This window comes from Lissotriton vulgaris, unplaced genomic scaffold, assembly GCF_964263255.1.
Source record: "Lissotriton vulgaris unplaced genomic scaffold, aLisVul1.2 SCAFFOLD_527, whole genome shotgun sequence".
Lineage (NCBI taxonomy): Eukaryota > Metazoa > Chordata > Amphibia > Caudata > Salamandridae > Lissotriton > Lissotriton vulgaris.
The window spans coordinates 1,045,768-1,062,482 of NW_028247201.1; the positions used below are offsets into that span (position 1 = coordinate 1,045,768).

A 16,715-nucleotide genomic window follows, 5' to 3' on the forward strand; every position below is an offset into this window, starting at 1 on the left:
GTCTGGAGCCAGGACAGGAAGGGAGGACTCTGTACATTTCAAAGGCCCTTCTTTGAAGTTTTCTCTAATTCAAAGGCACCACTAGGTATAAGAACAGGACTGCAGATTCTACCACTTAAGTGTACTTCCGAACCTATGGATAGTCTGCCAAGGAGAAGGACTGCTGTGCTGCGGAAGAACTGCCACTGCTGAACTGCTGCTATGCTGACCTGCCTGCTGCCCTCCTAGTCTAAATCTACCCAAGCTATCTCAATCTACCCCACTCTATTCGCCACCACCCAATCTAAACCACTCCTGTCTACCCCACTCCAATTCATCCCACTCCAATCTAACTCACCCAGTGAACCCCCACTCCAGTCTACCCCACTGAGTCTACTTTACTCGACCCTTACAAATCCAACCCACTCATATCTACTTGCAGTTTACCACACACCGATCCAATCCAACACAATCTGCAACACCCCAATTTTTCTCAAACATCCCACTTAAATCTACACCACTCCAGTGTACCACACCAAACCTACCCCAATCTAGCCCACCCCGGTCTACCCCAATCTGCTCCAATGTACCCCACCTCTATCTTCCTCAATTTTTCACACTCTAATCAACCCCCTAACTACCCCAGGCCAATCTACACCCACAGTATACCCTAGTCCCCTCACCCCAGTGTACCCCGATGTACCCACTCCAATCAACCATTCTCCAATCTACCTTACCCCACTCCACTCACTTTTAGCCATGCTTTACAGCAGCCACACTGATGTGCAACATGACCAAGACACATTACTAATAGCACTCACATAGGTGATAACTTCTGGCTTTGCCAATGGTTGTTTTTTAATAGCGCTCACTCTACTGTTCTGCACCGTTTCCAAGTGCAAGGCAGATCTTTTCTGGATGGTCATGGCTGCTACCAAGTTAGTGTCTACCTGCAGCCCCTGAAGGGCATTTCTCGTGGCATTGAAGGCGTTCGCCAATTCTGCTGAAATGTTCATGATAGCATGTTTCCAAATCAAACACCCATATTCCTGGTATCAGTGCTCAAACAAACTTATGAAAATCTGGCATTCTTGTTTCCTTTGTAAGTGCTTCCCTGTTATACCTATGGGCTAAAGTACCAAGATTCAGAGGTTCATGGGCAGCTATACAAGGCCTCACTGTGGTGATCGTTGTGAGATAGCTTGTTCCTAAAATATGCAGAGAGGAGTATAAACACCATTGAGAGTATAAACACCATTGACAACAAACCGGACACAGAAAGACGACACCAAAAAGCGCTGGATGGTGTTCTTCTCCTGGAGGACGTCTGTGGGTAATGGCTGTGTGGTCCGAGAATGTGAAGTGGTTTGGAGCATACCCCTTTATGTTTTTGCAAAAAATTCCACCACAAATTTGCACAGAAAGACAGCCAAGAAGTCTACAACCCCTTCCTGTCAAGAGTCCCTCAATTTGAGGACTGCAGAGCCTGAGTGGTGTTTCAGTTCAAGATCCTCAAATTTAGGGAAAAACTGTGATGGGCACACCATGCTATGGCATAAATATAGGAGGCATGCCATATAGAGCAACTCTCCAGCGATGAGGAGACCCTAGAGGGTACCTGTTGGACAGGCCACATGAAGGGCCGCTCTCCCCCAGCCCAACCAGGCCCGAGAGCCGCCACGACAGTACCACGCATCCTCATTGTACATCTGCTGCCCTCTCAGGGCCCCTGCCTGCGAAGCAAGCTAAACCTCGTGGGCCCGATCCACTGCCGGCCCACGCGGCCAACCTGAACCGCCATCTTGGACACTTCACCACGAGGTCGCCTGGCCCCCGATCGACCCCGACCCTGGGCCTGGCTCGGCCTCAGACATCTCGGCACCACCATCCACCCAGGAGGTGAGCGGGCTACTTGGCAAGTCAATGGGAGAAAGAGGTGTCGATGGCTCCCCCCGCCAAGTGCCGCTCGCCCATCGCCTCCCCGGGCGCTGGCTCCACCCCCCCTGCTGGGTGTCTGGAATCCCGCATCCCGGACCCCCCGACCTCCAAGTGCGAGGGTCCGGACATCAAAGCACGCCAGCCCTATAACTGGGGCAGCTCCAGAGCAGGAAGGCAGTTGTATCTTGGAGTCGAGAGACGTAAGAGGAACTCATCCTGGACGGACTACTGGCGCTGCCGTAGCTCTGTCCTGTGCACCATCGTCCTGCCTGTTGGCGCTGCCACAGCCGTCGTAACCTTCATCCTTCATCGTCGTCCGGATCTGCTGGCGTGGCCGCGGACCGTTGTAACCGTCATCTTCATCGGGACCTGCAGGCTCCGCCGCGGACCGTCATCTTTCATCCGACCATCTCGGGACCTGCTTGGCTCCTCCACGGCCCGATCATCAAGAACGCCGAGCTCAAGGATTGAGAGCTATTTTTTTGACTCACCGGTAACTAAAGACTGTCCCGCTACCCTTTTCCTCAACCAAAGACTAAGCTCGAGGGGACCCCTGAGTCCAGACCTCCTTGTACCATATCATCGTAACCTAAGAATTGCATATAAAGTCTCGTTAACCTTCAGTCTTGTGTGGTGTCCGTCTGTGGGGGGGAAGTTATTCATCTGTACAGTCGTTGGAGACGGCTCTCCCTGGAGACCTCTCCCCGTAACCTCGGCCGACCCTCCCGGTCCGTCTAACATTGGTGGCCAGCGGCGCGATTCGAATCACCGCATAACGTACAGAAAATAGCTCACCCCTCAACGAACCATAATGACAACTAAAGAAAGCGGATCAACCGAGAAGTTCCAAATGGAAAAACTAGAGGAGTACAGCCACCGTGAACTAAAGCAGTTCTGCATCGAACTAGGTATCGCTACCACCGGACTAAGCACCAAGGACGATTTTAAACATGCCCTAGAATCTTGGGCAGAGACCGGGGATACCGAAGCCCCTGAGCAAAGCACCGCAGAAAAAACCACCACAGCCCCTGAAGGGCAAAGAACCGGTCTCCCGCAAGACGAGATCCAAGAAAGAGAAAAAATCCGACTACACGAGCTAGAAATGGCCCGACTCAAGATGGAAATAGAACTCAAGTTGGCCGAACAAAAAATCAACTTAGAGCACCTACGTCTCCGAGAAGAAAGAGAAGAGAAACAGAGACAAAGGGAGCTCGAGGAAAAGAAACTGGCGTACGAGCACGAACGGAACATAGCCGAGATCAACCTGCGCAAACAGAATAAAGAGTTAGGGGTGCCCGAGAGACCACACACCCCGGGGACCGCGGAGAAAAAAGTACACATCCCCAAGGATGTGGTCCGAGAATATTTCCGAGAGGACGACATCCAACAATGGTTTAAGGCCTATGAAATCGCTATGACTGCGCACCGGATCGATAGAAACGACTGGGGGGCCGGCCTATGGGGCAGATTCCTCAATGAAGGCCGCGATACCCTGTTACAGCTCCCAGACCACCAGATGACCTCCTACGACCATATGAAAGCGGCCCTCCTCACCCGCTATGGTCTCACGCCCGAGATGTACCGCCAGAGGTTCCGAGACTGCACACGCATCCCGGGTACAACTTGGGTGGACTATGTAACGTACTTTAGCAGAGCTTTCGAAGGCTGGATCAAAGGAAACAACGTCACGACATACGAGCAGCTGTTCAATCTGATGGTATGGGAGCATCTGTCCAACAATTGCTTCATCGAACTACGCCAACACCTCCTCGACAGCAAGTTGACCGATCCCCGGCAGCTCGCAGCCGAAGCTGACCGGTGGGAGATAACCAGAGTGGGCCGGAATGGGTCCTACGAGCAAAACAGGAACAACAATGGACACCACCGACCGAGAGGAGGAGGAGGGGGCCAAGGACGAGGAAGAGACAACACTCCGGCCGCCCCCGCTGCCAGCACCACCCCCCCGGCCAACCGGGGCAGCACCCCGGCGCGACCGGGGTACAGAGCCAATGTCACATGTCACCGATGCCAGCGAGTCGGCCACTATGCAAATGACCCAAGCTGCCCGCAGTATCAGAGTCCAAAACCCCGCCAAGTGGCCGCCGCGGCACTAGGGGAAGAACAGATCCCCGAGGAACAAGAAACAGACCAGCAAGAGTATCAAGAGTGGGAGCCAGCCGCCATGACTCTCGCGTGCTTAGGGGGAAGAGACATGGTCCCGCGGGTCCCCCTACCCGCTAACACCCAGAAGTACAGCCAATGGGTAAGCATCAATGGACGACGGGCCGAAGCCCTTCGGGACACCGGGGCCAGTGTGACAGCCGTCCGCTGTCACCTGGTGACCCCAGAACAATATCTACCGAACATCCTCTGCCCTGTGCGATCAGCCGACAACTCGGAAAGTCTGTGTCGGATGGCCTGCGTCCCCTTTGAGTGGGGAGGGGTCTCCGGCATGCTGAAGGTGACGGTCCGAGACGACTCCCCCGTGGACTGCCTACTCGGAAATGACCTGGAGAGCTCCCCGTGGGCAGCCGTGGAGCGAAAAGAACACTTGGGGATGTTAGGCGTCCCGGACTGGGCGTGCGTCACCACCCGGTCCATGGCCGCCCGGGCCAACCCTCACCCAGAAGAACCAGAATGGCCGGCGCCGCCGCCTCCGGTCGCCCCAGCCGAGACCACCGACCATGACACCCCCCTCGAACCTGCTCAACCTTCCGACATCGCTAACCTTGACCAGTGGGCCCAAGAGGGGGGACCCACGCAAGAACAATTTCGCCGGGAGCAGAAGGCCTGTCCCTCCCTAGAGGGACTCCGCCAACAAGCGCTCGCCCAAAGCGCAGGGGATACGTCCGGAACTCATTGGGTCTACTGGGACAATGATCTGCTGTACAGCGAGCAAAGAATCGCCGAGCTGGGGGCCAACAGAGTACTAGCGGTACCCCTCCGTTTCAGAGACTTCCTGTTAAACTTGGCCCACGATGTCCCCCTGGCAGGGCACCTCGGACAAGATAAAACTTACAGCCGCCTAGTGACCCACTTCTTCTGGCCCAAAATGAGAAACGATGTGCACCAGCATTGCCGATCTTGCCCCACGTGCCAAGCCAGTGGGAAGAGCGGCCGCAAACTAAAGGCCCCCTTGCAACCCTTTCCAGTAGTCACGACCCCATTTGAGAGGGTCGGAATAGACATTGTGGGACCCCTAGACCCGCGTACAAAACAAGGCCATCGCTTTATTCTGGTGCTGGTGGACCACGCCACCCGCTACCCTGAGGCTATACCTCTCCGGACCGTGACAGCCCCAGTGGTCGGCCGGGCCCTGATGGGGATCTTCTCCCGTGTGGGGTTCCCCCGAGAAGTCGTCAGCGACAGAGGCACGAACTTTATTTCTAAATACATGAAATCACTCTGGCAACAGTGTGGGGTCACCTACCGATTCACGACCCCCTATCACCCCCAAGGGAACGGACTGGTTGAGCGGTTCAACCGCACACTAAAAGGGATGATCGGGGGATTGGAAGAGCCCCTCCGTCGCCAGTGGGATGTACTGCTGCCGTGCCTCCTCTTCGCCTACCGGGAGGTCCCACAAAAATCACTAGGCTTCAGCCCATTTGAACTGCTATACGGGCACCCAGTGCGGGGGCCGCTCAGCCTGATCAAAGAAGGCTGGGAGATGCCTCCGGCCAAGAACCCTCCAGACGTCTTCCGGTACCTCCTCACCCTCCGCAACCAGTCCCAGCGGTTCAGAGACCTAGCAAAAACCAACCTAGAGGCCAGTCAAGAGGATATGAAAAAATGGTATGACCAGAACGCCTCATCCATTGAATTCGAGCCGGGGCAACAAGTATGGGTAATGTCCCCCACAGAACCATGCGCTCTCCAAGACAAATGGACGGGGCCCTTCAAGGTGATCGAGCGCAAGGGTCCTGCCACCTATCTGATCGATATGGAGTCCTCCCGGAACCCACTCCGGGTCCTCCACACCAACAGGCTGAAACCTCACTTTGCACGAACCGAACTCAGCCTACTGATGGCCACAGACAACGGGGCTGAAGACGACTCCGAGCCTCTCCCTGACCTCCTGCGGACCCAGGAGCAAGACGGCTCCGTAGATGGGGTCCGCCTCTCGGAGACCCTCACCAGAGAACAACGCCAAGAGTGCCAAGCCCTCCTGTCACAGTTCGCCAGCCTGTTCTCCCTCACCCCAGGTGTCACGTCCTGGTGTGTGCACGATGTGGACACCGGAGATAGCCCTCCTATCCGCCACCGGGCCTACCGCGTACCTGATCGGGTACGGGCCTGCATCCAGGCGGAAGTGGCCAAGATGCTCACGCTCGGGGTCATCGAGCCCTCAGACAGTCCATGGGCCAGCCCGGTCGTGCTGGTCCCCAAAGCAGCCGCCCCCGGAACCACCCCAGAACTCCGGTTCTGTGTCGACTACCGGGGCCTGAATGAGGTCACCCGGACGGACGCACATCCCATCCCCCGGGCAGATGAACTGGTCGACCGAATGGGAGCTGCCCGCTACCTCAGCATCTTCGACCTGACAGCAGGGTATTGGCAGATCGGCCTCACACCCCGAGCACAGGAACGTTCTGCCTTCTCCACCCCCGATGGCCACTATCATTTTACGGTCATGCCTTTCGGCATGAAAAATGCACCAGCGACTTTCCAACGGCTCGTCAATAAGGTCCTGGCGGGACTCGAAGGGTTCAGCGCCGCCTACCTAGACGACATCGCTGTGTACAGCCACCACTGGACCGAACACCTCCACCACCTCCGAGCAGTGCTGCAAGCCCTTCAACGAGCTGGCCTCACGATCAAGGCCAGCAAATGTCAAATTGGACAAGGGTCTGTGACCTACCTCGGGCACCAGGTGGGAAGCGGCCTAGTGGCCCCTCTACAGCTAAAAATTGCTGCCATCCAGGACTGGCAGCCCCCTATCACCCAAACCGAGGTACGAGCATTCCTGGGCCTCACAGGCTATTACCGAAGGTTTGTAAAAGACTATGGAACCATAGTGGGGCCTCTCACGGAACTCACGTCAAAGAATCAACCAAAGAAAGTGAACTGGACCCCAGAGTGTCAAACGGCATTCGAACAATTGAAGGCCGCCATGTGTTCCGCTCCTGTGCTCCAGGCCCCCGACTACAGCCGGGAGTTCCTCGTCCAGACGGACGCCTCCGACCAGGGCATTGGGGCGGTCCTGTCCCAAGTGAACACCGAAGGCCTTGATCAACCCGTGGCCTTCATCAGCCGGAGGCTCCTACCCCGGGAGCAACGCTGGAGCACCATAGAGAGGGAAGCATTCGCAGTGGTATGGGCCCTCAAAAAGCTCCGGCCCTACCTTTTTGGCACCCACTTCCGGGTGCAGACCGACCACCGACCCCTGCAGTGGCTGATGCATATGCGGGGGGAAAACCCAAAGTTGCTGCGCTGGTCCATCTCCTTGCAAGGTATGGACTTCACAGTCGAACACCGGCCAGGACCAGACCACGCCAACGCAGACGGCCTGTCCCGGTTTTTCCGCCTCGACGACGAGAGTCCCCAAGAAGATGGGTAACTCTCCCCGCCTTCAGCTGGGGGGGACGCATGTTGGACAGGCCACATGAAGGGCCGCTCTCCCCCAGCCCAACCAGGCCCGAGAGCCGCCACGACAGTACCACGCATCCTCATTGTACATCTGCTGCCCTCTCAGGGCCCCTGCCTGCGAAGCAAGCTAAACCTCGTGGGCCCGATCCACTGCCGGCCCACGCGGCCAACCTGAACCGCCATCTTGGACACTTCACCACGAGGTCGCCTGGCCCCCGATCGACCCCGACCCTGGGCCTGGCTCGGCCTCAGACATCTCGGCACCACCATCCACCCAGGAGGTGAGCGGGCTACTTGGCAAGTCAATGGGAGAAAGAGGTGTCGATGGCTCCCCCCGCCAAGTGCCGCTCGCCCATCGCCTCCCCGGGCGCTGGCTCCACCCCCCCTGCTGGGTGTCTGGAATCCCGCATCCCGGACCCCCCGACCTCCAAGTGCGAGGGTCCGGACATCAAAGCACGCCAGCCCTATAACTGGGGCAGCTCCAGAGCAGGAAGGCAGTTGTATCTTGGAGTCGAGAGACGTAAGAGGAACTCATCCTGGACGGACTACTGGCGCTGCCGTAGCTCTGTCCTGTGCACCATCGTCCTGCCTGTTGGCGCTGCCACAGCCGTCGTAACCTTCATCCTTCATCGTCGTCCGGATCTGCTGGCGTGGCCGCGGACCGTTGTAACCGTCATCTTCATCGGGACCTGCAGGCTCCGCCGCGGACCGTCATCTTTCATCCGACCATCTCGGGACCTGCTTGGCTCCTCCACGGCCCGATCATCAAGAACGCCGAGCTCAAGGATTGAGAGCTATTTTTTTGACTCACCGGTAACTAAAGACTGTCCCGCTACCCTTTTCCTCAACCAAAGACTAAGCTCGAGGGGACCCCTGAGTCCAGACCTCCTTGTACCATATCATCGTAACCTAAGAATTGCATATAAAGTCTCGTTAACCTTCAGTCTTGTGTGGTGTCCGTCTGTGGGGGGGAAGTTATTCATCTGTACAGTCGTTGGAGACGGCTCTCCCTGGAGACCTCTCCCCGTAACCTCGGCCGACCCTCCCGGTCCGTCTAACAGTACCACACTAGCACAGGGCGAATTTTCTAACATCCAGGAACCCATCTACATTGAAAAGGTCGACACCGAAAAGACCAACTCACAAGGAACACAAGGGGCAGGTAGCAACACAGCGCCCATGCGCGGAAGGGAAGATTCGAAGTAGAAACAATCCAAGTCCTGATGCAAAAGATTTCTGCAGTGGAGGTAAAAAAAGGAAGGAAAAAGAGCCTCACGAGTCCAAACCAAAGGCCACTGATGACCACCAGGCCCTTTAAATCGGCCTCAACACTTAAAGGTGATTGTTCGCACAGGAAGGAGAAAAGAGCCCCATAATCGGACACTATAGCTTCAAAAAAGAGACTGTTCACTTCTAGTGGGGCCATGTCCATTTTAACAAAAAGGTTTCTTATGCTATGTATTATTGACGAATATCTTGATTGTATTCAAATGTATTAACACATATTGGCAGTCTAAATGTGATATTTGTTCCCTGACTTTAGAAGAAATACGGGTGGGATGAAAAGCCTGGAAACTTTCTATCTGACAGCATGTTATGTTTCATAAGGTTAATAGACAGGCTAGAACTGCACTCATGTCACTTTTATCATTTGGCACATACTAATGTAACCTTTCGCTCCAGTTACAGCTACTCCAAATGCTCCTCCATCTATTCATGCCTGTGTCTAGTGGTCCCACAGCTGCAATTGGAGTGTTCTTACTCTAATCATAGATATTATATTGTTGGGTGAACCTTCAAGCTCTGTCGCTTGATGAGCTGATCTCAGGATATGTACTGCTATCTTGGTGCTGAGAATCAGGGAAATTAGTCTAACGCACGAAATGGCTTAAAAGATTATCTCTGTCTTGTTAACCTTTATTTTCATTTTGGCATTTAGCCATTTAAGTTTCTTATTTGTTATTTGCAGGTGTATCCATTGTGGAGTTGTCTTCATGACATTGGGGATGCTGAAAGATCATATTCAAGATAAGCATTTCGAAGTCTTCCACAAGTGTTTTTTTTGTCCAATGGCCTTTAAGTCAACAGAAAATATTTCTACCCACATGGCGGCTCAGCATCCATCACTACCTCAGAAGGCTGCTCAGTAAGCACAGTGTTTTATGTTAATCAGATTTTAGAAATTATCGCAAATGTTTCTGAAGCAAAAATGTTGATGCTTCTAAGCTCTGTTACAAGTGATCCCTTTATATAAATTCATATCTAGATCAACATTTGTTGCTTGTTTTTGATAATCCAGTAATTGCTTGGGATCCCTAACAGGCAGTGTCTCCCAGGTTATAACTTAACATGAAGTCCCTTCACTGTTTTTCCCTAAGATTTCTCTTCTTTGTGTAGTTAGTAGAACTGATGAAAAAAAATGTTTTTCTTTCAAGTTTTTGTGTATTTTTTAAAAACATTTATAGTGACTAATATGTATTTTCATTTAGTATCCAGTGAACCTTGGCACACAAAACAGGCAATGAATGCCCTAGAAAGAACAGTAACTTTTAAAATTGCAAGTTAATCCAAAACATACACATGGAAGGCCTTTCAGCCATACAATTGGTTTGTTTAGTTCGGGGTCTTTCAGTCAGTGCATGAATAAAGTGTTATTCACATTTTGGATCAGCACTAGAGGAGTATTTCTCTCCTATTAGGTGTATTACCATACCTATCTAAGGAGTGTTTTGTATTATAGTGCATTGATGGGGAAGACATCTCTCAATACACTCCAATGGAGGCCCAGATGTGCTCCTAAAAGTCTTTTCATGTACCTGTTTATGCTGCACCAGTGAGAATTTTGCAGCTGAAAGTTCATTTGCATCTAAAGCTTAATTTTCAGCTAGCATTAATTTAAACCTAAATGTGATTAGCGGACCCAAATATTTTGACATGCCATACTAAAAGGTGTTCAGTGACCCATATGTGAGGTCAGACTAGTGCACACCATTTACAACTAACGTGGTATCTCGTATTTTGTCTCTATGATAAGTGTAACTCAACATCTTCATATTTTGGCTGTTCCATACTGAATAAACTACTCTAAATCAATAGCCCCCATGGTTTTAGCTTGATATTATTATGGCCACAAAACCTAAAACAAGTTGACATTTATTTCTTATCATACTCCAAGATGGGTGTGTATACGTAAGCAATTTGACTTCCCCTAATCCCCACCCCACCTGTTCAAAACCACAAACACCAAGCCTTGTCTACCAATCCAGGACCTTTAGACAGTGACAAATGCCATAGTTTCACATTGGCTCCATTAAAACTCCCTTATTCGTCCATGAGAAAGGCTATCATCTTTTCAGACTGATGTATCATGGTTTTGGTTTTTAGACTTAAGGTTAGACCCTCTTGGACTAATGCACTATGCTCCTCAGTCTCTAGAACCAAAACCTCCCTCATGGGAAAACACCTACTTGAAGACAAACAAATGTCTAAGGAAGGGATGCTAAATTTTGAGTGTCCAATAGAGCGGCCCATAAGTCTCTGTGAACTGGGTGTTTCTGATGGATACATCTGCCTGTAGATTCCTCACCTTTTGTATTACCCCTTGCGCAGCATTCCACGGCAACCTTTCTCCATAGCTCGCCCACTTCGACGTCACCAAGGAATAGCTCTGCATGCAACATCATCGGGCCATAAGATGACCTCATCGGTGTGCTGACGTCAGTTCCCTTTTTTTCCATGCCATAGATGTGTAACAGTTTTTTCTAGGGCTCTCCATTTCTGAGAATTTCGTTGTTGCAGGTTCTTCCTGAAATTGAAGAAGTGACATGGCTGTTCAGAAGAAGTCTGGTTTCAAGCCTTGCAGGGAATGTTGGGGTCATATGTCTGTTATTGACCCCCCCCCCCCCGAGGATTGTCTTTGCTGCCTCTCGTCGGGCCATGACGTCGAGGGGTGTTCTTCATGCAGGTGTTTGAATCCAAAGGCCCTGAATGAGAGTGAGGCTCAGTTGTTCATAGCCAGGGCGAAGAATCAGAAAAGGATCCGGAAAAGGACAAGATCTAGGTCCAAGTTGCCAACTCCCCACACCTCGAAGTCTTCAAGGAAATACAAGAAGAAGTGACCTCATGGTTCCAGACGTCATTCGTCTAAGGATCAGTCAGCAAAGTCGGGGTCCCCGGTACCCGACGAAACATAAAGGATGAAGTCTCACGTTCTGCTTCGCCTCGGGTGACTCCAGCACACTCTCCGGCTTCGAGAGTCTCTCTGGCATCCAGAGAGGCAACTCCTTTGCTTCCGGCCACTCCATCTACGGCTCTAGTGTCTCTAGTGCCGCAGCCGGAGCCAGTCTTTAAGCTCCGGTTGCGATCGAACAGTCTCAGACCAGGCGGTACCAGATCCATACCTAGCCGTTCTGGCTTCAGGTACCGGTCCTTCGCATTTCTTGACTTCGATGTTTGGCATGTTTGCCAGAACGACTAACCCTGCTGGTGTGCCTGTTAGCCCCATGGGACCGCTTACATACAACTTTGGACGTTTGCCACCTCATTTTGTAAAGGCTCCATTCATGGCATTTATGCCTATGACACCAGGAAGTTAGCCGCTCCCAACGCCGTGTTACTTGATGCCGGTGCAATCCCTGTAGGGAATAGTGCAATTGGAGTCCTCTCCGATGCCGTCTAGCTCCGTTCCAGCGCCGACTCGGCCTCGCCTGGCGCCTTCAGCTAATCCTGTGGAGCCTCCATCTACGCCGGTCCCAACTTCACCGGCGTCCGCCTATCGCAGCCGACGCCGATACCAAGAATGGGATCCAGAAGGGAGGTACAGAGACTGCTGGAGGAGGAAGAATATCAGGAGCAGCAAGAAGATGCTTACATAGGACAGATTACTGACCCTATGCATGAGTTTAACGACTGCAGGAGGCTAGTGGTTTGGATACATCTCCAGAGTGGGAGCTCTCTTCTCCAAAAGCCCTTCCATCATATGAAGTCTCTTCTTACCATTCTATAATAAGGATGGCAGCTGATCTACTGGACTTGCTGTTGCCTATCGCAGCGCTAAAGTCCAATATTCTAACAGGTTCTTCATTCTTCTTCTTCTGTAATGGAACCTCTGCTTCCCTTTAATGAGGCTTCTACTAAGCCCATTTTTAGAGGTATGGGAGAAGCCAATTACTGCCCCTGCTGTGTCCATATCGGTTGCAAGGAGATACAAGGTAGAGCCTGGAGATCCAGCTTTCCTTTCTACACACACATCCCCTGAGAGCTTAGTGGTCCAGGCATCATGCTCCACTAAGCCGTCTACAGGCTCTTTCCCATCCAGGCCTGGAGATAGGGAATCTAAGCGTATGGAGCAATCTGTTAAAAATTTGTTTTCTTCAGCCTATATGGCCTTGAAATCCTCAAATGCCACAAGCCTGCTGGGTTGCTATATACACGCTCTGATTGATTCTGCAAAGGAGGTGATCTTCTAGCTTCTGGAGGACGTTCAGGGACATTTTGTGGAGGTTCTAACGGACACATATCAGACCCTCCAGGATTTTGAGATTTGCAAAAAAATCACGAAATCTGCAGTTTTGTAAAAATTCCGCAATTTTCATAAAACTGTCCGCGAAATTTGCAAAATGTGGTGAAACGTTTGCCCTGACAGAATTAATGAGTGTCAAAATGTTGTGAAATAATACTGTCACTGCTACAGAATGTGCCTTTTTTCTGCCACATAATTTGCCTTTGTTTTTTGCATGATTTGACTGACTAGAAACTAGGTAAGTGTGGAAAAAGCGCGCTCTCGTAAACAGTGGCATTGTAATATCCAGACAGTGGCGTAGGTCCACCTTCGACAAGAATTAATGCCTGTGTGCAGAAGAATATTTGGCAAAAGTGGCATAGCTTATGTTTGTGGTTCATGTGGCTGTCAATCACAGCCCTTTGAGCCCTACATGCTTTTTGGCACCTGGACGGTGCGAATAAATGTTGCGTAATATGCCTCCTCTTTTAAAATGCGTCATTGCATTATGTTCACAGGGCATGACAGTGCTCTCTGTATCTCCATGTCCGACCTAAAACATTAGCACAGCCTATAAGTGTGCCTGGCTGCTTCTCACTCCCCTTGCCCAGAGAGCATAAACATAGAAGCACTGCTGGTAGCTGCTGTAGTATGTCCTCAAGTTTCCTGAAAAGAAGTAAAAGTGAACCCCTGTTTAAAATAAAGCCAATCAGGATTTACTTAATCCTGCTACATTCCTTGTAGCGAAGTTGAGAATAATAGCAGATGGTCTTGCCCTGGGCTCCCCCTTTGTGCAGGCAATGGATTACATTCCTTAACAGTAGTGGCATCATTATTTTTGACTGAATCAACAGGTAATGGTTAAAGGTTATTCAGTTCACCAGCAAAAATAGCTACATCTTTCACAAGAAATGATTGACAGCCTGTCAACCCCAAGGTATTGTGTCACTCTAGATAGCCAGATTGCACCAGCAGAGCATACCTGCCGGCAGTAGGTATGTTGTAAGGGTAGTAACCTGCAGCTGTAATAGCCCTGATCACTTGTGGCACCTGACAGAGCAAACAGGCTGATCACTTTTAAAAATAGCCCAAAAGGTAGCACCTTTATCTTACTGAGATAAAAAGGGGGGAACTGAATCCTCCGTGAGCGGTTAACAACAACACATGCTGCTTAATTAATCACTATGCAGTCTCAAAAATCTTGCTTTTGCCCGTTGCCCACCCAGGGAACCCTTCTAGCCGTAATGATTTCATTATGAAAAAAAATAAAATCCCATAATCTCCTGCTGAACCAATGAACAACTTTATTAATAAATTGTTAACATTCTTTACTCTGCGCAGGCCGAGGAGGAGAAAACAACAAAAGGAGTTACTGGGGTGTCAGTTGAAGAGGCATTTGGGGCTGCTCCAGAGTCAGAAAGACAGTACAGGAAGACTAGCAGAACTAGCGTGAAGGACACATTTTACAGTATTAGTTTCCTTGGAAATACACCTTGTAGTGACTCCGGTAAACAGAAATGGTTATATATTCATTTTTTTAGTAAAGATAAGTAGTACAGGTAATAAGGTGCTGCCAGCTTGAAGAAGAACACTGGACTGGCTAGCACTCTAAATGCAACATAACATGACATACATACATTCCAAAAGTGACCTATAAGCATTCTAACATTCCTAACCAGATCTAAGTAATACAAGCATCACTACACATCCCCCTCCTTAAAATAAAAAAAAACGATACATATAAAGGAAATAATTATTTACAAACATAATCATTCAAAAATTTAGGAGTAACAACTTTCCTCCCACTTCTGGTGGAGACTTGAGATTGTAATCCCTTATCAGTAGAAGGATTAGCTTTACAAGAAATCTGCGGAGAATCAGTACTAAGATTTAAAGAAATTGGTGGAATGGAAGCAACGGATGATGAAGGTAAAGAGTCAGACTCTTCAACAAAAATCTCAGAATCAACCACAGGAGTCAAAGGTTGAATAACAGCATTGCCCTGGGAAAGATCTTTGTCAAAAGAATCTATACTAGAGTCTGAGACTCCAACTGGATTCAACCACCAAAACTCACCAACTTCGCCAACATCCCGCTTCTTATTTTTAAAAGGATCAGATCCTCTGGCAAAAGCAATCTTACTCATATGATGAATGGAACCATCGTCTAACATAACAGTGTTACGCATTACCTTAGTAATGGTTTTAGGATCTGAAAAACGAGGCTGCAATTTACCAGTTTTCTTGGAAAATTTAACTCTAACTACTTGACCAACACCAACATGAGTATCCCTGGTGCCATGTTTTCTATCATAATACAGTTTGCTCTTGTCCTGGGATTTGCACATGTTATCACTAACCTTGTCAGTACTCCAAATATATTCCTTACTCCTGCCCATCCACATAGGATTCAACTTGGAATAAGGAACCCTGCCTCTCATCAATCCAAAAGGACTTTTACCACAAGTCTCATGAACTGTGATTCTATATGACCATAACATTTTATCAAGTTCAATGTACCAATTTTTTCTGTTCTTGTTGGCAAGTTGCAACGTTCCTTTAATGACTCTATTAACCCTCTCGACAACAGAATTACCTTGAGGATGATAGACAGCAGAAAATCTTTGCTTTATGCCTGCAGATTCCATAAAGACTTTCATAGTATTAGACTTGAACTGAACACCGTTGTCAGTTAGAATAGAAGCAGGTAAACCTTCCCTGATAAAACACTCATCCAAAAATGCTATGACAGTGTCAGTGTTTACTTTATCAACAACTCTCAATTCGATCCATCTAGAAAATAAGTCAACTAAGACCAAAACAAATTTGATAGTCATCTTGCCACACAATTGGCCCCATAATGTCTAATGCTAATTCCTCCCATGGCAATTTGGGACAATTCAGAGATGACATTGGAGGATTTAGTGTCTTCTGACTCTTATCTGAACATTCACATTGAACACAATCCCGAACTGACCTTTCAATTTCCATATCAATACCAGGCCACCAGTACAAAGCTTTTATAATCCTCTTAGTTCTGGATATACCAGGATGTCCCTCATGCCCTATGGATATGATCTTTCTGCGTACACCTAACGGTGGCACAAGTTTGTCACCACGACATAAGAAATCACCGTCAACACTGAGTTCATCTTTGACTTCCCAAAATGGCTTAAATTGGATATCAGATTTAGCTTGAATAAACCAACCTTGGTTAATTTTCATCTTGATTGCTTCCAGTGTCACATCTTTTACAGATTCAGAATCCCATTCTTCCTTTGACAGACCTTGAGGATCAGAAAAGATTCCAGCAACACAACAATCATTCCACGAGTTCAAATCAATTTCTTTCATGGGCAAAGGTAACCTACTTAAGAAATCAGCCACCACATTCTTTGCCCCAGGTACATATTGGATGGTATATAAAAAATCCTGAAGTCTCATAGACAATCTAGCAATCCTGGCTGATGCCCTACACAAACCCTCCGTAGTGAGAAGCTTAGTCAAGGGTTTGTGGTCAGAACGTAAGATGAATTGTTTACCCCAAATACATTTTCGAAAATGTTCCATTGACCATACCACAGCAAGAGTCTCACGCTCAATCACAGAGTATTTTTCCTCACAAGGCGATAAAGAACGAGAAGCAAAAGCTATGACGACTTCATTGCCTTGTTCAGAAACCTGTGACAGAACACTGCCCAAACCAACTC

At 49.6% G+C, this 16,715-nt stretch overlaps 1 protein-coding gene across 1 annotated transcript in view; it reads left to right on the plus strand.

Annotated features, from left to right (window-relative positions):
- The window catches only part of ZNF592 (zinc finger protein 592), a 332,527-nt gene that overhangs the window by 191,523 nt on the left and 124,289 nt on the right, over positions 1 to 16,715 (plus strand). Inside the window, exon 6 of the mRNA XM_086949655.1 lies at positions 9,476 to 9,652. Within this exon, the coding sequence (XP_086805781.1) occupies positions 9,476 to 9,652 (177 nt within the window). The remainder of the gene's footprint in view (positions 1 to 9,475; positions 9,653 to 16,715) is intronic.